The sequence below is a fragment of the Furipterus horrens genome, unplaced genomic scaffold (genome assembly GCF_987537825.1).
Source record: "Furipterus horrens unplaced genomic scaffold, mFurHor1.1.pri manual_scaffold_4, whole genome shotgun sequence".
In the NCBI taxonomy this organism is placed as follows: Eukaryota; Metazoa; Chordata; class Mammalia; order Chiroptera; family Furipteridae; genus Furipterus; species Furipterus horrens.
In genome coordinates, this window is record NW_028327174.1 from 30,282,035 (window position 1) to 30,297,043 (window position 15,009).

General features: G+C 34.5%; 1 protein-coding gene across 1 annotated transcript in view; it reads left to right on the forward strand.

Moving 5' to 3' along the window:
- Window positions 1–15,009, forward strand: part of PIK3C2G (phosphatidylinositol-4-phosphate 3-kinase catalytic subunit type 2 gamma) — a 283,426-nt gene that overhangs the window by 191,126 nt on the left and 77,291 nt on the right. The window contains exon 26 of the mRNA XM_090275472.1: window positions 10,437–10,593. Within this exon, the coding sequence (XP_090131598.1) occupies window positions 10,437–10,593 (157 nt within the window). The remainder of the gene's footprint in view (window positions 1–10,436; window positions 10,594–15,009) is intronic.

Consider the following 15,009-nt stretch of genomic DNA (forward strand, 5'->3'; position numbering starts at 1 on the left):
TTTCTTTTGTGAAATGTCTGTTCATGTTTTTTGTATTGTTTGAGTTGGCAATCTGTAAATGCTTAATGATAGTGATCTTGGTATTATAGTGACTGTATACAAAGAGGTTATATCTACAGTATGGTGAAAAGGGTAAGTTTATGCATAAGTAATAACAAACAGAATTTTATTTTCCTTATATTTTCCATATCAGATTAATTTCTTTGTCTCAATAATGAATGTTTGTAATAGAAATAGTCTTAAATTTCACAAATATATGTACATTTTAAACTAATACTCATTTCTCACCAATATTGGAAACATATAAAATACTCTCAGCAATATTACAGAATAAGAATTTCAATAAAAGGCTGATCATGTTAACAAAAAATTAACTTTGACAAAAAAAATGACAGAATCATAATGAATAAGTTTGCTCATGTGGCATTCCCACATAAATGCTAAATTATCACAAGCTCTCCATTGTGTAAGCTATGTTTATTTACTGCTTTACTCATTGCATGTAGCAGAATACCACCAAAATATTGTTTAAGACAATAAGAATACAAAAAATAAAGATAGGGATCTAAGATGGCAAAAGAAGAAGTAGAAGCTTCACTAACCTTTTCCCAGGATCAATCTGGAATTACAACTAAATTGTAGAGATATCATCCAGAATACCCAACTGAACACTAGCTGGAGAAAAGCCTTATAACCAAGGTCAGACAGAAGAAACTACTTCACCACAACAAGACTGGTAAGCAAGAGAGGGCTGGCTGGGCTTCCAAAGGTGGCAGATGAAGTTCCAGAGGGATATTTCAGTGGCTGGGAAGGGGGGTTTCCTCCTGAGAAGTGTGGGGTCTAAACCTCAAGTTGGGCTCCCCAGCCTACAGCAGCAGAGCTGGAAAGGAATCCAGATAACATCCAGCTGTGAAAAGCAGCAGGATTTCTGTCTGCCAGGAAGAAATACCTGGGAACACAGAGAGCCTCTTAAAGGGCCAATGCACAAAATTTCATTTGCAGTCACTTACCCTAGGATCCAGCAGAGGGAGAGCAGAGCAGACTAGAGTCATGTGAGGAGAGTCTGGAGTTGGTGGCCCTGGGGAAAGAACTGAAGGAACAGCTGCCAGCATCCCTGTGCTGAGTCATTGCCCATAGTGCAGGGGCCATCTCTCTCAAGAATAACACTCCTGAGAGGAAGCAGTAGCCCCACCCATAGGAATTACCCTGCCCCATCCTGTAGTTCTTAAGCTTGGCTGCTGCTTACAGCTTGATTTAGATTAGCAAATGATCAATTTAACAGCTGATTATTTTAGAAGCTAAGGTGGAAAATACAAAAAGCAGCCAAAATGGGAAGACAGAGAAACAGACCCCTGATGAAAGAACAGGAGATTTCTCCAGAAGAACTAGATAAAATGAAGGCAAGTAATTTATCAGGTAGATAGTTTATAGTAATGATTATAAGGATACTCAACAGCATGGAAAAAAGACAGAAACTATAAAAAAGGATGAGTCAGAAAAAAAATGCAATATCTGAAATAAATAATACACTGGAGAAAGTAAACAGTAGGTTAGATGAAGCAGAGGATTGAATCAGTGTTTTGGAAGACAAGGTAGGAAAAAACACCCAGGCAAAGCAACAAAAAGAAAGAAGTATTTTAAAAAGTGAGGAGAGCTTAAGAAATATTTTAGACAACATGGAGCCTAATAACATCTGCATCATGGGAATACCAGAAGGAGAAGAGAGCAAGCAAGGAATGGAGAAACTATTGGAAGAAATAATGATCAAAAACATCCCTGAGCTAGTGACAGAAAAAGTCACACAAGTCCAGGAAGCTCAGAGTCCCAAACAAGTTGGACCCAAAGAGGCCTACACCAAGATACATCATAATTAAAATGACAAGACTTAAAGACAAGGAGAGAATCCTAAAAGTCACAAGAGAAAAGAAGGTAGTAACATACAAGGATGTACCAATTAGACTGGCATCTGATTACTCAATAGAAATATTTCAGACCAGAAGAAAGTGGCATGAAATATTCAAGGTGATGAAAAGCAAGGACCAATAACCAACGCTACTGTACTCAGAGAGGCTATCATTTAAAATTGAAGGAGAAATAAGGAGCTTCCCAGACAAGAAGAAGCTAAAGGAGTTTGTTAACACACAACCAGTACTGCAATAAATATTAAAGGGCTTGCTTTAAGAAAAAGAAAAAAAAAAGAAAGAAAAGAAAAGAAAAGAAAAATAAAACAGAGGAAAACAGTCTAACAATAAAATGGTACTAGATATGTAATAATCACCTTAAATGTAAATGGCTTAAATGCTCTGACCAAGAGACATAGGGTAGCTGAATGGATAAGAAAACAAAACCTATATATGCTGCCTCCAAGAGACCCATCTCAGATCTATAGATAGAAACAAACTAAAAATAAAGGGTTGGAAAAGATATTTTATGTAAATGGAAAAGAAAAAAAAGCTGAGGTAGCAGTACTTATATCCAACAAAATAGACTTTAAAACCAAGGCTATAGTAAGAGACAAAGAAGGACACTACATAATAATAAAGGGAACAATCCAACAAGAGAATGTAATCCTAGTAAACATTTATGAACCCAACATAAGAGCACCTAAATAGGTAAAGCAAATCTTGATGTACATAAAAGGAGATACAGACAGAAATACAGTCATAGCTGGGTTTTTTTTAACACCCCACTGAATTTAATGAATAGATCTTCCAGGCAGAAAATCAAAAAAGAGACAATGTCCCTAAACAACACACTACATCAAATGGATTTAATTGGTATCTTCAGAGTATTTCACCCCAAAGCAGCAGAATATATATATATATATATATATATATATATATATATATATATATATATATATATATATATATGTTTCAAAAGCACATGGAATGCTTTCTAGGATAGACCACATGTTAGGGCACAAAACAAGTCTTTATAAATTTGAGAAGATTGAAATCATATCAAGTGTCCTCTCTGACCACAATGCTATAAAACTAGAAATCAATCACAAGAGAACACTGAAAAATATGAAAAGACATGGAAGCTAAATAACATGTTATTAAACAATGAATGAGTCAACAACAAGATCAAGGAAGAAATCAAAAGAAACCTTGAAACAAGTGAAAATGAGAACACAACAACCCAAAATCTCTGAGACACAGGGAAAACAATGCTAAGAGAAAAATTTATAACATTATAGGCCTATCTCAAAAAACAAGAAAATGTTCAAATAATCTAACTCCACACTTAAAGGAACTTGAAAAAAAACAACAAACAAAACCCAAAGTGAGTAGAAGGAAGGAAATAATAGAGATCAAAGCAGAAGTAAACAAAATAGTGTTAAAAAGAAAGATACAAAAGATCAGTGAATCCAAGAACTACTTCTTTGAAAAGATAAACAAGATCAATCAACCTGTAACTAGACTCATCAAGAAAAAAAGAGAAAGGACCCAAATAAATAAAAGCATAAATGAAAGAGAAGAAATGACAACTGTTACCAAAGAAATACAAAAGATTGTAAGAAAATATTATAAAAAATTATATGTGAAAAAAACAGAATGACCTGGATGAAATGGATATAATCTTAGAAACATACAATCTTCCAAAACTAAATCATGAAAAATCAGAAAATCTGAATAGACAGATTATACCTAATGAAATTGAAGCAGTAATCACAAAACTCCCAACAAACAAAAGCCCTGGACTAGATGACTTCACAGGTGAATTTTGCCAAACATTCCACGAACTAACACCTTTCCTTCTCAAACCATTTCATAAAATTCAAGAGGAGGGAAAGCTCCCACACTCATTTTATGAGGCCATCATTATTCTAATTCAAAACCAGATAAAGATACTACAAAGAAAGAAAATTATAGGCCAACATCCCTGATAAACATAGATGCTAAAATCCTCAACAAAATATTAGCAAACCAAATAGCAATGCATCAAAAAGATCATACACCATGATCAAGTGGGATTTATTCCAGGAATGCAAAATTGGTACAACATTCACAAATCAATAAATGTGATTCACCACATAATCAAAATGAAAGATAAAAACCACATTGATTATATCAATAGATGCAGAAAAAGCTTTTGATAAAATCCAGTGTCAATTTATCATCAAAACTCTCATCAAAATGAGAATAGAAGAAACACACCTAAACATAACAAAGGCCATATATTACTATCCCAATGCCACCCTCATACTCAACGGGCCAAAACTATAAGTGTTCCCCTTAGGATTTGAAACAAAACAGGGATGTCCACTTTCACCTCTCTTATTCAGTGCAGTACTGGAGGTCCTAACCACAACAATCAGACAAGAAGAAGAGATAAGAGGCATCCAAATTGGAAAGGAGGAAGTAAAACTGTCTTTATCTGCAGATGATATGACATTATACATAGAGGAGTCCCAAAGATTTCACCAAGAAACTACTGGCACTGATAAATGAATTGAGCTAAGTAGCAGCATACAAAATTAATATCCAGAAATCAGTTGCATTTTTATATGCCAATAACAAACTAACAGAAAGGAAAATTAAAAAAACAATTCCATTCACAATTTCTTCCAAAAGAATAAAATACCTAGGAATAAACTTAACCAAGGATGTAAAAGACTTGTCCTCAGTAATTATAAGACACTGAAAAAGGAAACTGAAGAAGATACAAATAAGTGGAAGCACCTACCATGTTCATAGATAGGAAGAATTAACAACATTAAAATGTCCATAGTACCCAAAGAAATCTATAGATTCAATGCAATTCCCATCCAGATTTCAATGACATATTTCACAGAACTAGAAAAAATATTTCAAAAATGTATGTGGAACCACAAAAGGCTCCACATGGCAACAGAAATCCTGAGAAAGAAAAAAAAAAGTTGGAGGAATCACGCTACCTAATATGAAACTATACTCTGAGACCTTAGTAATCAAAACAGCCTGGTACTGGCATAAAAACAGACACATACATCAATGGAACAGAATAGAGAGCCCAGGAATGAACCCATACCTTTATAGTCAATTAATATTCAACAGAGGAAGCAGGCACATACGATGGGCTGAAGATAGTTTATTCAATAAATGGTGTGGGAAACTTGGATAGATACATGCAGAAAAATGAAACTAGACCACCTTCTTATACCACACATAAGAATAAGTTAAATATGGATCAAAGGCTTAAAGGTTAGGCCCAAAACCATAAAAATCCTAGAAGAAAACATAGGCAGCAAAATCTTGGACATTGCTCATAGCAATTTTTTTTATTGGATATATCTCTCCAGGTAAGGGAAACAAAAGAAAAGATAAACAAATGGGGCTACATCAAACTAAAAAGTTTTTGCACAGCAAAGGAAATCATTAACAACCCACAGAATGGGAGATCATATTCACTGATACATCTGATAAGGGGTTCATATCTAAAATTTATAAAGTAATTACAAAACTCAACACAAAAAAGACAAACAACCATTAAAAAATGGGCAAAAGACCTGAATAGACACTTCTCTAAAGAGGACAAACAGATGACCATTAGACATATGAAAAGACATTCAAATCACTATTCAGAGAAATGCAAATTAAGACCACAATGAGATACCATCTCACACCTGTCAGAATGGCTATCATCAATAAATCAATAAACCACAAGTGCTGGTGAGGATGTGAAGAAAGGGGAACCCTAGTGCACTGTTGGTGGGAATGCAGACTGGTACAGCCACTGTAGAAAGCAGTATAGAGATACCATAAAAACTAAAAATGGATCTGCCTTTTGACCCAGCAATCCCACTTCTGGGAATATATTCAAAGAACCCAAAACACTAATTTGAAAGAACACAAGCACACCTATGTTCATTGCAGCATTATTTATAATTGCTAAGATATGGAAGCAGCCCAAGTGCCCATCAGTAGGTGAGTGGATAAAACAACTATGGGACATTTACACACTAGAATTCCACTCAGTCATAAAAAAAAGAAGAAAATTTCACCCTTTGCAACAGTATGGATAGACATAGAAAACATTATGCTAAATGAAATAAGCCTATCAGAGAAAAACAAAAAACATATGATCTCACTCATGTGTGGACTCTAATGAACAAACTGAACTAACAAGCAAAATACAGACCCATAGATGGAGAGCAGATAACAGCTAGTGGGTGGGGGGTAGGTTAGTGGGTGAAGGGATTGAGCAAAAATGCAAAAGGACTCATGGACATGGACAACAGTGTGGTGATCACTGGTGGGAGGTGGGTATAAGGGGATTAAGTGATAATGGAAAATATACATAAAGATTAAATTAAGAAAAGGTAAACTACTTTCTTTACCTGCAAAAATCACAGCTCATTGGTGAGAAAATATTATAAGACAACTAGAAACTATAAAAAATAAACTATATTAGCTATAGGACTAAGTAAAAAGATAAGGCAAAGTAAAACATAAATTAGCAAGGGATAGATTAATTATAAGAAAAAAGATTCGCCCTGGCTGCTGTGGCTCAGTGGATTGAGCATCGGCCTGCAAGCCAAGTGTCGCTGGTTCGATTCCCAGTTAAGGCACATGACTAGGTTGCACGTCAGGTCCCCAGTTGGGGGCACGAGTGAGAGGCAACCACACAATGATGTTTCTCTCCCTCTCTTCCTCCTTTCCCCTCTCTCTAAAAATAAAATAAATAAACAAACAAAAAAATAAAAATAAATTATTTAAAAAAACATAGATATAATCCTTATCTCTTGAAAAGCCCTATCAGGACATTAAGTCATTAGGTTATATATAGAGAGAAACACGGCTAGAAAAGGGGAACAATACAGGTAAAGGCAAAAGGTACAGAAGCAGAAACAGGTAGGACTTGGGCAAGTAATGGTAAAACCACTAATCTGGACAAATGTAGAATTGTCACAACAAAATGTTTTGGTGAATTTGTACAACTATAAATGAAAGATTTTCAATATATGATTCAGAATTCAATAACAGTTAGACTGTAAGAGATCAAACAGTTTCCAATCTTCCCTCTTGCCACAAGCAATTTATTTCTCAGATTTATAAGTTTTGCTTAAACCTGAAACAAAAGTCTCCAGTCCATGAATTCTGCGACCGTAGATTAGGTTCACACTTCAGTGCACTGATAAAACAAATCCCAGCTACGATTCCTGCAGCCTGTAGAAACAGAGGATGGTTCTGTTTCACACGCAAAGTTTCTTTCCATTTATAGAAAAATGTTAGTCTAATTTTTAGTTATTTTAAAAACTGCTCAGAAATTAGCCATGTAAATCACATAGAAAAGATGCACGATTTTATATTGCTGAGCACACTAAAAATTTAGTCTATAATATTTATACATGGCTAAAATTATGTTCTTCAATATTATTATTAGTTTATATTATCTCCAACTTGGGTGTTTCTTTGGAGTACTTGACTTTCTGCTATGATGTTTCTTCATCTAATTTATACTGGTGATTGACACAGAAGGAAATATACTATCACACAAACTTGAGCATAACTACCAACACTTTCTGACAGAAGTCAATTTGATGAAACATTTTTCTCCATTGAAGAGAAGCAAGAAAATTTCAGGAAATTGTAAATCTAAGACTCTTAAAATTATTTTTAAAGTTCCCTTTAATATAGTAAATGTAATATAGAGAGTAGAAAAAAAAACTATTGAAAAACTTTTATACAAAAATTGAGATTTTTTTCTGATTATGAAAATCTAAGATATTTCTAATACTTGATTAAAATGTTAGCAATAGTGATGACTACATGGGTGAGTGATATATGTAAAATATTACCGAATTCAAATGTCCACTTAAAGCCTTATGCAACCAAAATGTTGCATATTCAATGAGTGAGACTTAATCACATGGAGGAGCTGGGAGTAAATTAAACTTGGAAGGAAAGATGAGATTTTACTGATGGCATTTTGAAGAGAGAGGGAAATTTTAGCTATGGCAAGTTTCAGGACTGAGAACCCTTTTATAAGTTTGGGAACTAATAATAGTATTTTGCATTCGTGGAGTGCTTACTCTTTGCCAGGCTGTGTTCTAAGAACTTTTTATAAGTTAACCTATTTAGTCCCAGGAGTCCAGTACTCTTAGCCCCATTGTACAGAGGAGGAGATTAAGGCGCAAGGAGGATAAGTGACTTGTCAAGGGTCACAGAACTTAGTAAGTGATAGAACATGATTTGAAACTTGACCGACAGGGCTTACAGTCTGTCTGCTCTGCCTAGAGCCTCTAATCATAACAATTCACAAGCGTGTATCCCTCTTCGTGTGTCATACATTTGTGTACATTTTCCCTATTAACCTTCACAGCATTTCTAAGAGCTATGTATTACTTATCCACTTCAGACATGAGAAAATTGAGATATGGCAGGTCTAGGATTACGACCCATCCTATATTTTATGTTTCAATATCTCTGCTCCTACCCTGGCTAAGATAAATGTCTATAAAGTAAACTCAGGTTGGACGAGTCAATGAAAGCCAAATATAAAAGGATTTTGAGCATATTTTTTTTTTAATTTGAACTTGATTCATGAGGCACATTCATTAGTGTTTAGGTGCTCAATAAATTTTATTGAATGAATGTGCTCAAATGAATAAATATAATCTTAAGTGAGAGTATTGTTATACCAGCCTCTCCTCCTAATGTTAAATGGTAACATGACTACAAAATAAGATAAAATAAAATAACCACAACCAAACAGGGGTCAGTTATTTATTTTCTTTAAAATACTTCACCTGCCAAGTCCAATCAGCCACAAAAGTTCTGTCTCACTGTCTCAGATAAGCCACAAAATACCTGGATTGTAACTCTCTGATTTAAATATCCAGACTTCTGAAAGATCTGGTTAATTAGGACAGATTAGCAAGATTTTCCACTCTATTACATTTTACTAAGATAATGAAGCATAGCAACCTTAAAAAATACAATTATTCTTTATCATTAATAAAAGAAAAAATAAAACAAGAGGCTTCCTCAGTAATCCATGACATTTTTCAATTACTACTTGGACTAATGTTAGTTATATCTAAGTTGCTAGGCCCAAATTTATTTCAATTCATTCAAAAATCTTAATTTCTTAAAACAATTTTTAATCCAAAACTGTATTCCCATTTTAAATACTTGTAGAAGATTTTAGGTCAAATCAGCATCAAAATTCTGTATACTATGCAACAGAAAGAATAAAAGAACTCCTACGATTTGCAACAACATGGATAGAACTGGAGAAAATTATGCTTAGCGAAATAAGCCAGGCAGCAGAAGACAAATACCATATGATATCACCTAATACAGGAACCTAATGAACAACACAAACAAATGAGCAAAATAACACCAGAGGCAAGTAAACAAGGAATACTAACAGTTACCTGAGGGTTGTGGGGGTGGGGGGAAAGGGAAGTAAGTAGGGGAAGGGTCTAGTCAAGGAACTAGTATAAATGACCCATGGACATGGACAACTGGGTGGGGATTGACTGTGGGAGAATAGGTGGGCTGGGTGGGGGAGGAGCAATGAGAAAAAGTGGAACAACTGTAAAAGAAAAACAATTAATTAATTAATTAATTTTAAAAAATACTCTGTTGTGTTATTTTTCTTATTCAATAAGTGAGACTTAATCAAAGAGATGTTTCCAATCTTTCTTCTACTGGTCTCCATTAGAAGTGCTAACGCTTCATCTCAGACCCCTTCATGTCTCAAATAACATGAAAAAAAAAAAAGACAAAAAATAAGGGAAACAGGGTCATCTCTCTGGTCCTTTGTTTTCAGGTTTTCTACCCTTGGGACTTTAGGGAGCAGTATTACTTATATACCAACATGGTCACCTTATATTTCCTCCTTTTTGCTAAGTATTTTATTGGACCTATTGTGAAATGAAATACTACAGCTACATCTTTTTTTCCTTACTAAGCATATGATAGTGAATTGGTAAATCTGCTTTTTTCATAAGTTGCCATCTGAAAAAAACTTGTGATTACATACCACAGCTTTTACATGAAATGGTTTTCTAAAGAGTGAACATATCTTCAAAGAAAACAAAAAACGAAATCAAACACATGATCTGTTCAATTATTTCAAAATTTAGCAGTAAATGTATTTTCTGTAAATCACCTTCATTATTAATTTATCCTTACATTAATTTTTAATGGACAGCATTTCCATCACATATAACTTGGAATTAAATACTTGAGACAATGTAGGTTGACACTGTAAAATATGTTGTCCTTCTCTCTCTGTTACAGCCCAGCTATATCATTCAAAGTCAACAATTAGCAAGTTTCTCCTGCTGTCCCATAATGAAGAAGGTTCATCAATTAGAATAGAGATAAAATAACCAAGAAAAAAAAAACATTTTAATGGAAATAAGTTGTTGTAACTGCCTAATTAACTCTACAAACCATATATTTTCCTATTTAATGTTGTTATTGTTTGGTTTATAGGGACCGAGCCCCTTTTATTTTTACTTCGGAGATGGAATACTTTATTACAGAAGGTGGGAAAAACCCACAGCATTTCCAAGATTTTGTGGAGCTTTGCTGTCGAGCTTATAATATTGTTAGAAGACACAGCCGACTAATCTTGAACATGCTAGAAATGGTAAGTCCATTAGGGAAATAACAAAAAAATAATAATAATAAGCTTCATTAATGCCTGTCTATGAGTAGTCTATTTTTTGCTAATCGCTTGGAGTTCCCCAAAGAGCTATTCAAAACAGAAAGAAACAAACAAACTAAACATACGGTTGTATAGCTTATAAACACATTTCTTATCAAGTTTATTACATTTGTTCACAATTATTGTCCTAAACATTTCTATTCAAGGTAATATTGATATAATCAAGGGTTATCTCAGTATATTTTGATTAAAGATCAAGAAGAGTAATTTAGAATATTGTATCAGTTGTATTGTGCTTTAGGATTTTTTTCAAAAGTACTTTTAAAAAACTATCACACTTACACATAATGGCAACTTGATGATGTAGATGAGGTTAGGATTTCTCCTGGCTCCCGTCCCAAACTCTGCCTTTGATCACTTGCCTATTATTCAGATTAGAAACTGAGAATCAAAAATGTGAGGTCATTTGCAAGCAATTCAACCAGAGAATGCTTCATTTAGTAGTATGCATTTGGTCTACTGAGTCATGGTCCTATATGCTCTCTGCTGACCAACAGGGGAAAATTCAATGTTTCATTCCACTCTCCAATACAAAGAGATGGTGATCAGTTATGCAGGGCGAAAGGGGAGGGATCTGTCTGAAATGTCTTCTGGGAGAAGAAAGTAGTGATTCATTTGGTCACATACATACACACTAGTTATTGCAGCAAACTGTAGGACAGAAATGCATGTTTGGTAAGTCAGTATGGTGTCTGGAATCTATATGATCATCAAAACAACTTGTTTAGATGCTTCAGTTGACAATAATTCTGCTAGATGCTGTTAAGGACACAAACTTGGTAGCCAGGCCTTCCTGGGTTTGAATCCTAGTCTGGCATTTTGCTGGCTACATTCTTCTGGTAAGACTTTATTTCCTCATCTACTAAATGAAGCTAATAGCACCTACCATATAGATGTAGGATTGATAAATACATAACCTAATAGTGAATGCTTTGCATGAGTACTATACTAATATCTTTATGAGTGTTAATTGCTTTACATTTCATAATAACCCTAATAGATAATTAATATAAGATACTTAGCACAGTACCTGCCATAAAGCAGGATTCAGTTAATGTATTATACTAGAACCTTGTTCATCTATAATAGTACTATCCAATATAGTATCCCCTAGTCACATGCAGTTATTTAAATTTAAATTAATTAGTATTGAATAAAATTTTAAATTCATCTCCTTAAGCTCACTAGCCACATTTCAAATGCTCAATAGCACTTCACACATGTGGTTAATTGTACCAGATTGGCCAGCACAGCTATAAAACATTTCCATCATTGCAGAAGAGTTTTATTAGGCAGTACTGAATAAATGTTGACCTTGTTACAATAAAGGTTTGACTTGGACCATTGTTTTAACGTTAAAACAACATATGTACCTTACTTCTCTTTTCTGTGTCTTGAAAAATGGGAATTTCTAAAACTACTATATGTAACCCTTCATATACAAAGACACTTTAGTTTCTTCATATGTAAACTGGATTTATAAATTTCTGTCCATCTTCAGAATCCAGTTGGCTTTCCAATAATGACCAGTGACTGATATTGGTAGATTTGTAATCTTTATTTGTTTATTTATTTTTTAAATTTTATTTATTTATTTATTTATCTGTTTTTTTTAGAGAGAGAGCAAAGGAGAAAGGGAGGGAGAGAAACATCAGTGTGTGGTTGCCTCTCATGTGCCCCCAACTTGGGATCTGGTGTGCAGCCTGGTCATGTGCCCTGACAGGGAATCGAACCAGCGACACTTGGTTCACAGGCTGACGCTCAATCCACTGAGCCACAGCAGCCAGGGTGGTAGAGTTGTATTTTATCTATGAATTCTGTTAGCCTATTGCAATTATGATATGCACTATGGTTCATACCACAAAGGAAACTCTACAAGAACTGAGTCTGTGACCTTGACTCCATTTACCTAATAAATACTTAGATAGTATAAATTCTAATATTTACTTGGAAATTAGCAGATGTTAACTCATGAATCCATGAGCTCTTGAGTATTTACTACATGCAAGAAATTGTGTAGGATACATTAACATATGAGACCCAGTCAGTCTTAAAATGTTCTATTTAATAAGGAAGATAAAGTTCATGTACACCGGTAACTGAGGCATCCAATATGTCTAAATGTCTATAATGCTGTAATAACTACATACAAGATTAAGTACCATACTAACTATGAATTGAACCAGACATTTGAAAAATAAACCCAAAGCAGAAAAGCACAAATAGTTTATGCTGTTCCTCAGGAGACGCTAAAATTACACTGAATGATAAGTGAGCAGGTGATGTGAAAGAACAGCTTTTTGAAAAAAATAGATTCAGAAAGCTACTGGTGAACTTTTTTCTCTTATTCAGTAAATTTTTCTCTCTATTTAAAAAAAAATGCTAGCATGAGTCATGGTATATTAAATAATCATTAAATTTTGGAGTTAATGTAATTTTATTTCATTGAAAAATATAGACATATGGTATTTTTTAATTTTTTTGTTATTCTAGTATAGTTTTCTCAGTTTTTCTCCCTATGCCCTCTTCTGCCCAGCCCACCTACTGCCCCCACAATCAGTCCCACACCCTGTCCATGTCCATGAGTCATTCATACATGTTCTTTAGTCCCTTCCCTTTCTTTCCACCCTTATCTCCCTCCCCGCTCCCTTCTGATCATTGTCAGATTGTTCCACATATCCATGCATCTGGTTCTATTATACTCATTTGTTTATTTTTAAAAATCTCATAATATTAAAATCAGATATTGAATGTTTCTGGTATATTATATATAAAAAAAATCTCCCTATATTTTAATTATTCAAGTCTTGATTTTAGGCTAAGGAGGAATATTTGGCAGTGAAGAATACTAATTCAGATTAAGCATATAATCTTAGATTTAGACTGTCACAGAAATTGCAGCAGAGATCAGAGGCACTGTGGACCAATTAGACCAATGAACAAATGTGTGTGTGTGTGTGTGTGTGTGTGTGTGTGTGTGTGTGTGTGTAAACAGCAGTGTGTTAATCCCTCTGCTTCTGGCCATTTACCTCTTGATTTTCTTCTTTTCAATTTTCACATGGCATTCTGTAGATAATCAAAGCATCAATAAAGGTTTCAGGACCACACTTTCTGTACTATAACTTCTTATAATAGAAACCAAATTTAAATTTATGAAAGTTATTTTCTACCTGTGTGGGTGATCTACATTTCCCTCAATTCTCTCTCAAATTGACTCTTGCTGTGTAAATTCTTTTAAAAGAACTCAATCTATTGCACCATGACCCAGTTACAATTTAAGAAATACTTGGTGTGAGTCATGAGTTGTATCTTTCATGAATGGTCAGTAGCCAGGAGCTTCAGGCATTTGGTAAGTATACAACAGAGTTAATGGCTCATCCTCAGTAGAGAGCAGCATGTTTCCAGGTATTCATATTTTTTTTAATTTACTCCTGGAAAAAGCAGAGAAAAAATAATCCATGAAATTTCCATCCTGCTTAAAAGCACAACATCTGCAGGAGACTCAAGTGTGTTGCTGGCTAAATGCACTCACATAAAAGCCTGTATTTCATCAGCTTTTCTCTCATTAAAAAATCAATATCAGCTATTATGGAAGGTTCCCAAAGAACATAGGGACCATTCACCCAGCTTAAAATGTTTTTCACACCCATTATTATACCAGATATTTCCCAGAAGAAATCTTTCTGACTTCTCTATGTGGTGGTGAAGACTGTCTGCTTTCCAAAGCACAACTATCAAAATAGATGTGGACTTAGTAGGAGAATAGAAATAGAAAAAATTTTTAATGTTTCTGTCCTTTAAAAAGAACTTATGTGTTCATTGCTTGCACTAGCCACTTTTTTCTTTTCCTATAGTTGCAATTAAAGTTATTACCCATGTAATCTAAGTGAGGAGACACTTGGACTACATCTCTGTAGGTCAGAGAACAGACATGGCTAAATGGACCCAGGCCTGAGGCAACTCTTACTTTGATGTGTAGATTCACAGCACTTACATGCTTCTCTTTAAAGAATGGAGTATATCAACAAGGGCAAGGTCAGCACTTGCTACCTTTTGTCAGCCACATGCTAAGGAGAGAGCTGAAGTTCTGACTTGAAGTTGGGTGCTCTTCACACCTGTATAGTGTGTGTGTGTGTGTGTGTGTGTATGTACACGTGTGCATGCACACATGTATGTGTGTTAGCAGAGGAAGGAGCAAGTAACAAGTACAGGATCTATTTTTTTTATTTTTTTTATTTTTTGGTTTTTCAATTACAGTCGTCCCATTCTTCCCCCATTACTTCCCCCTCCCAGCCCATCCCTTCTCCCACAATCATATCCCTACCTGTTGTCCATCTA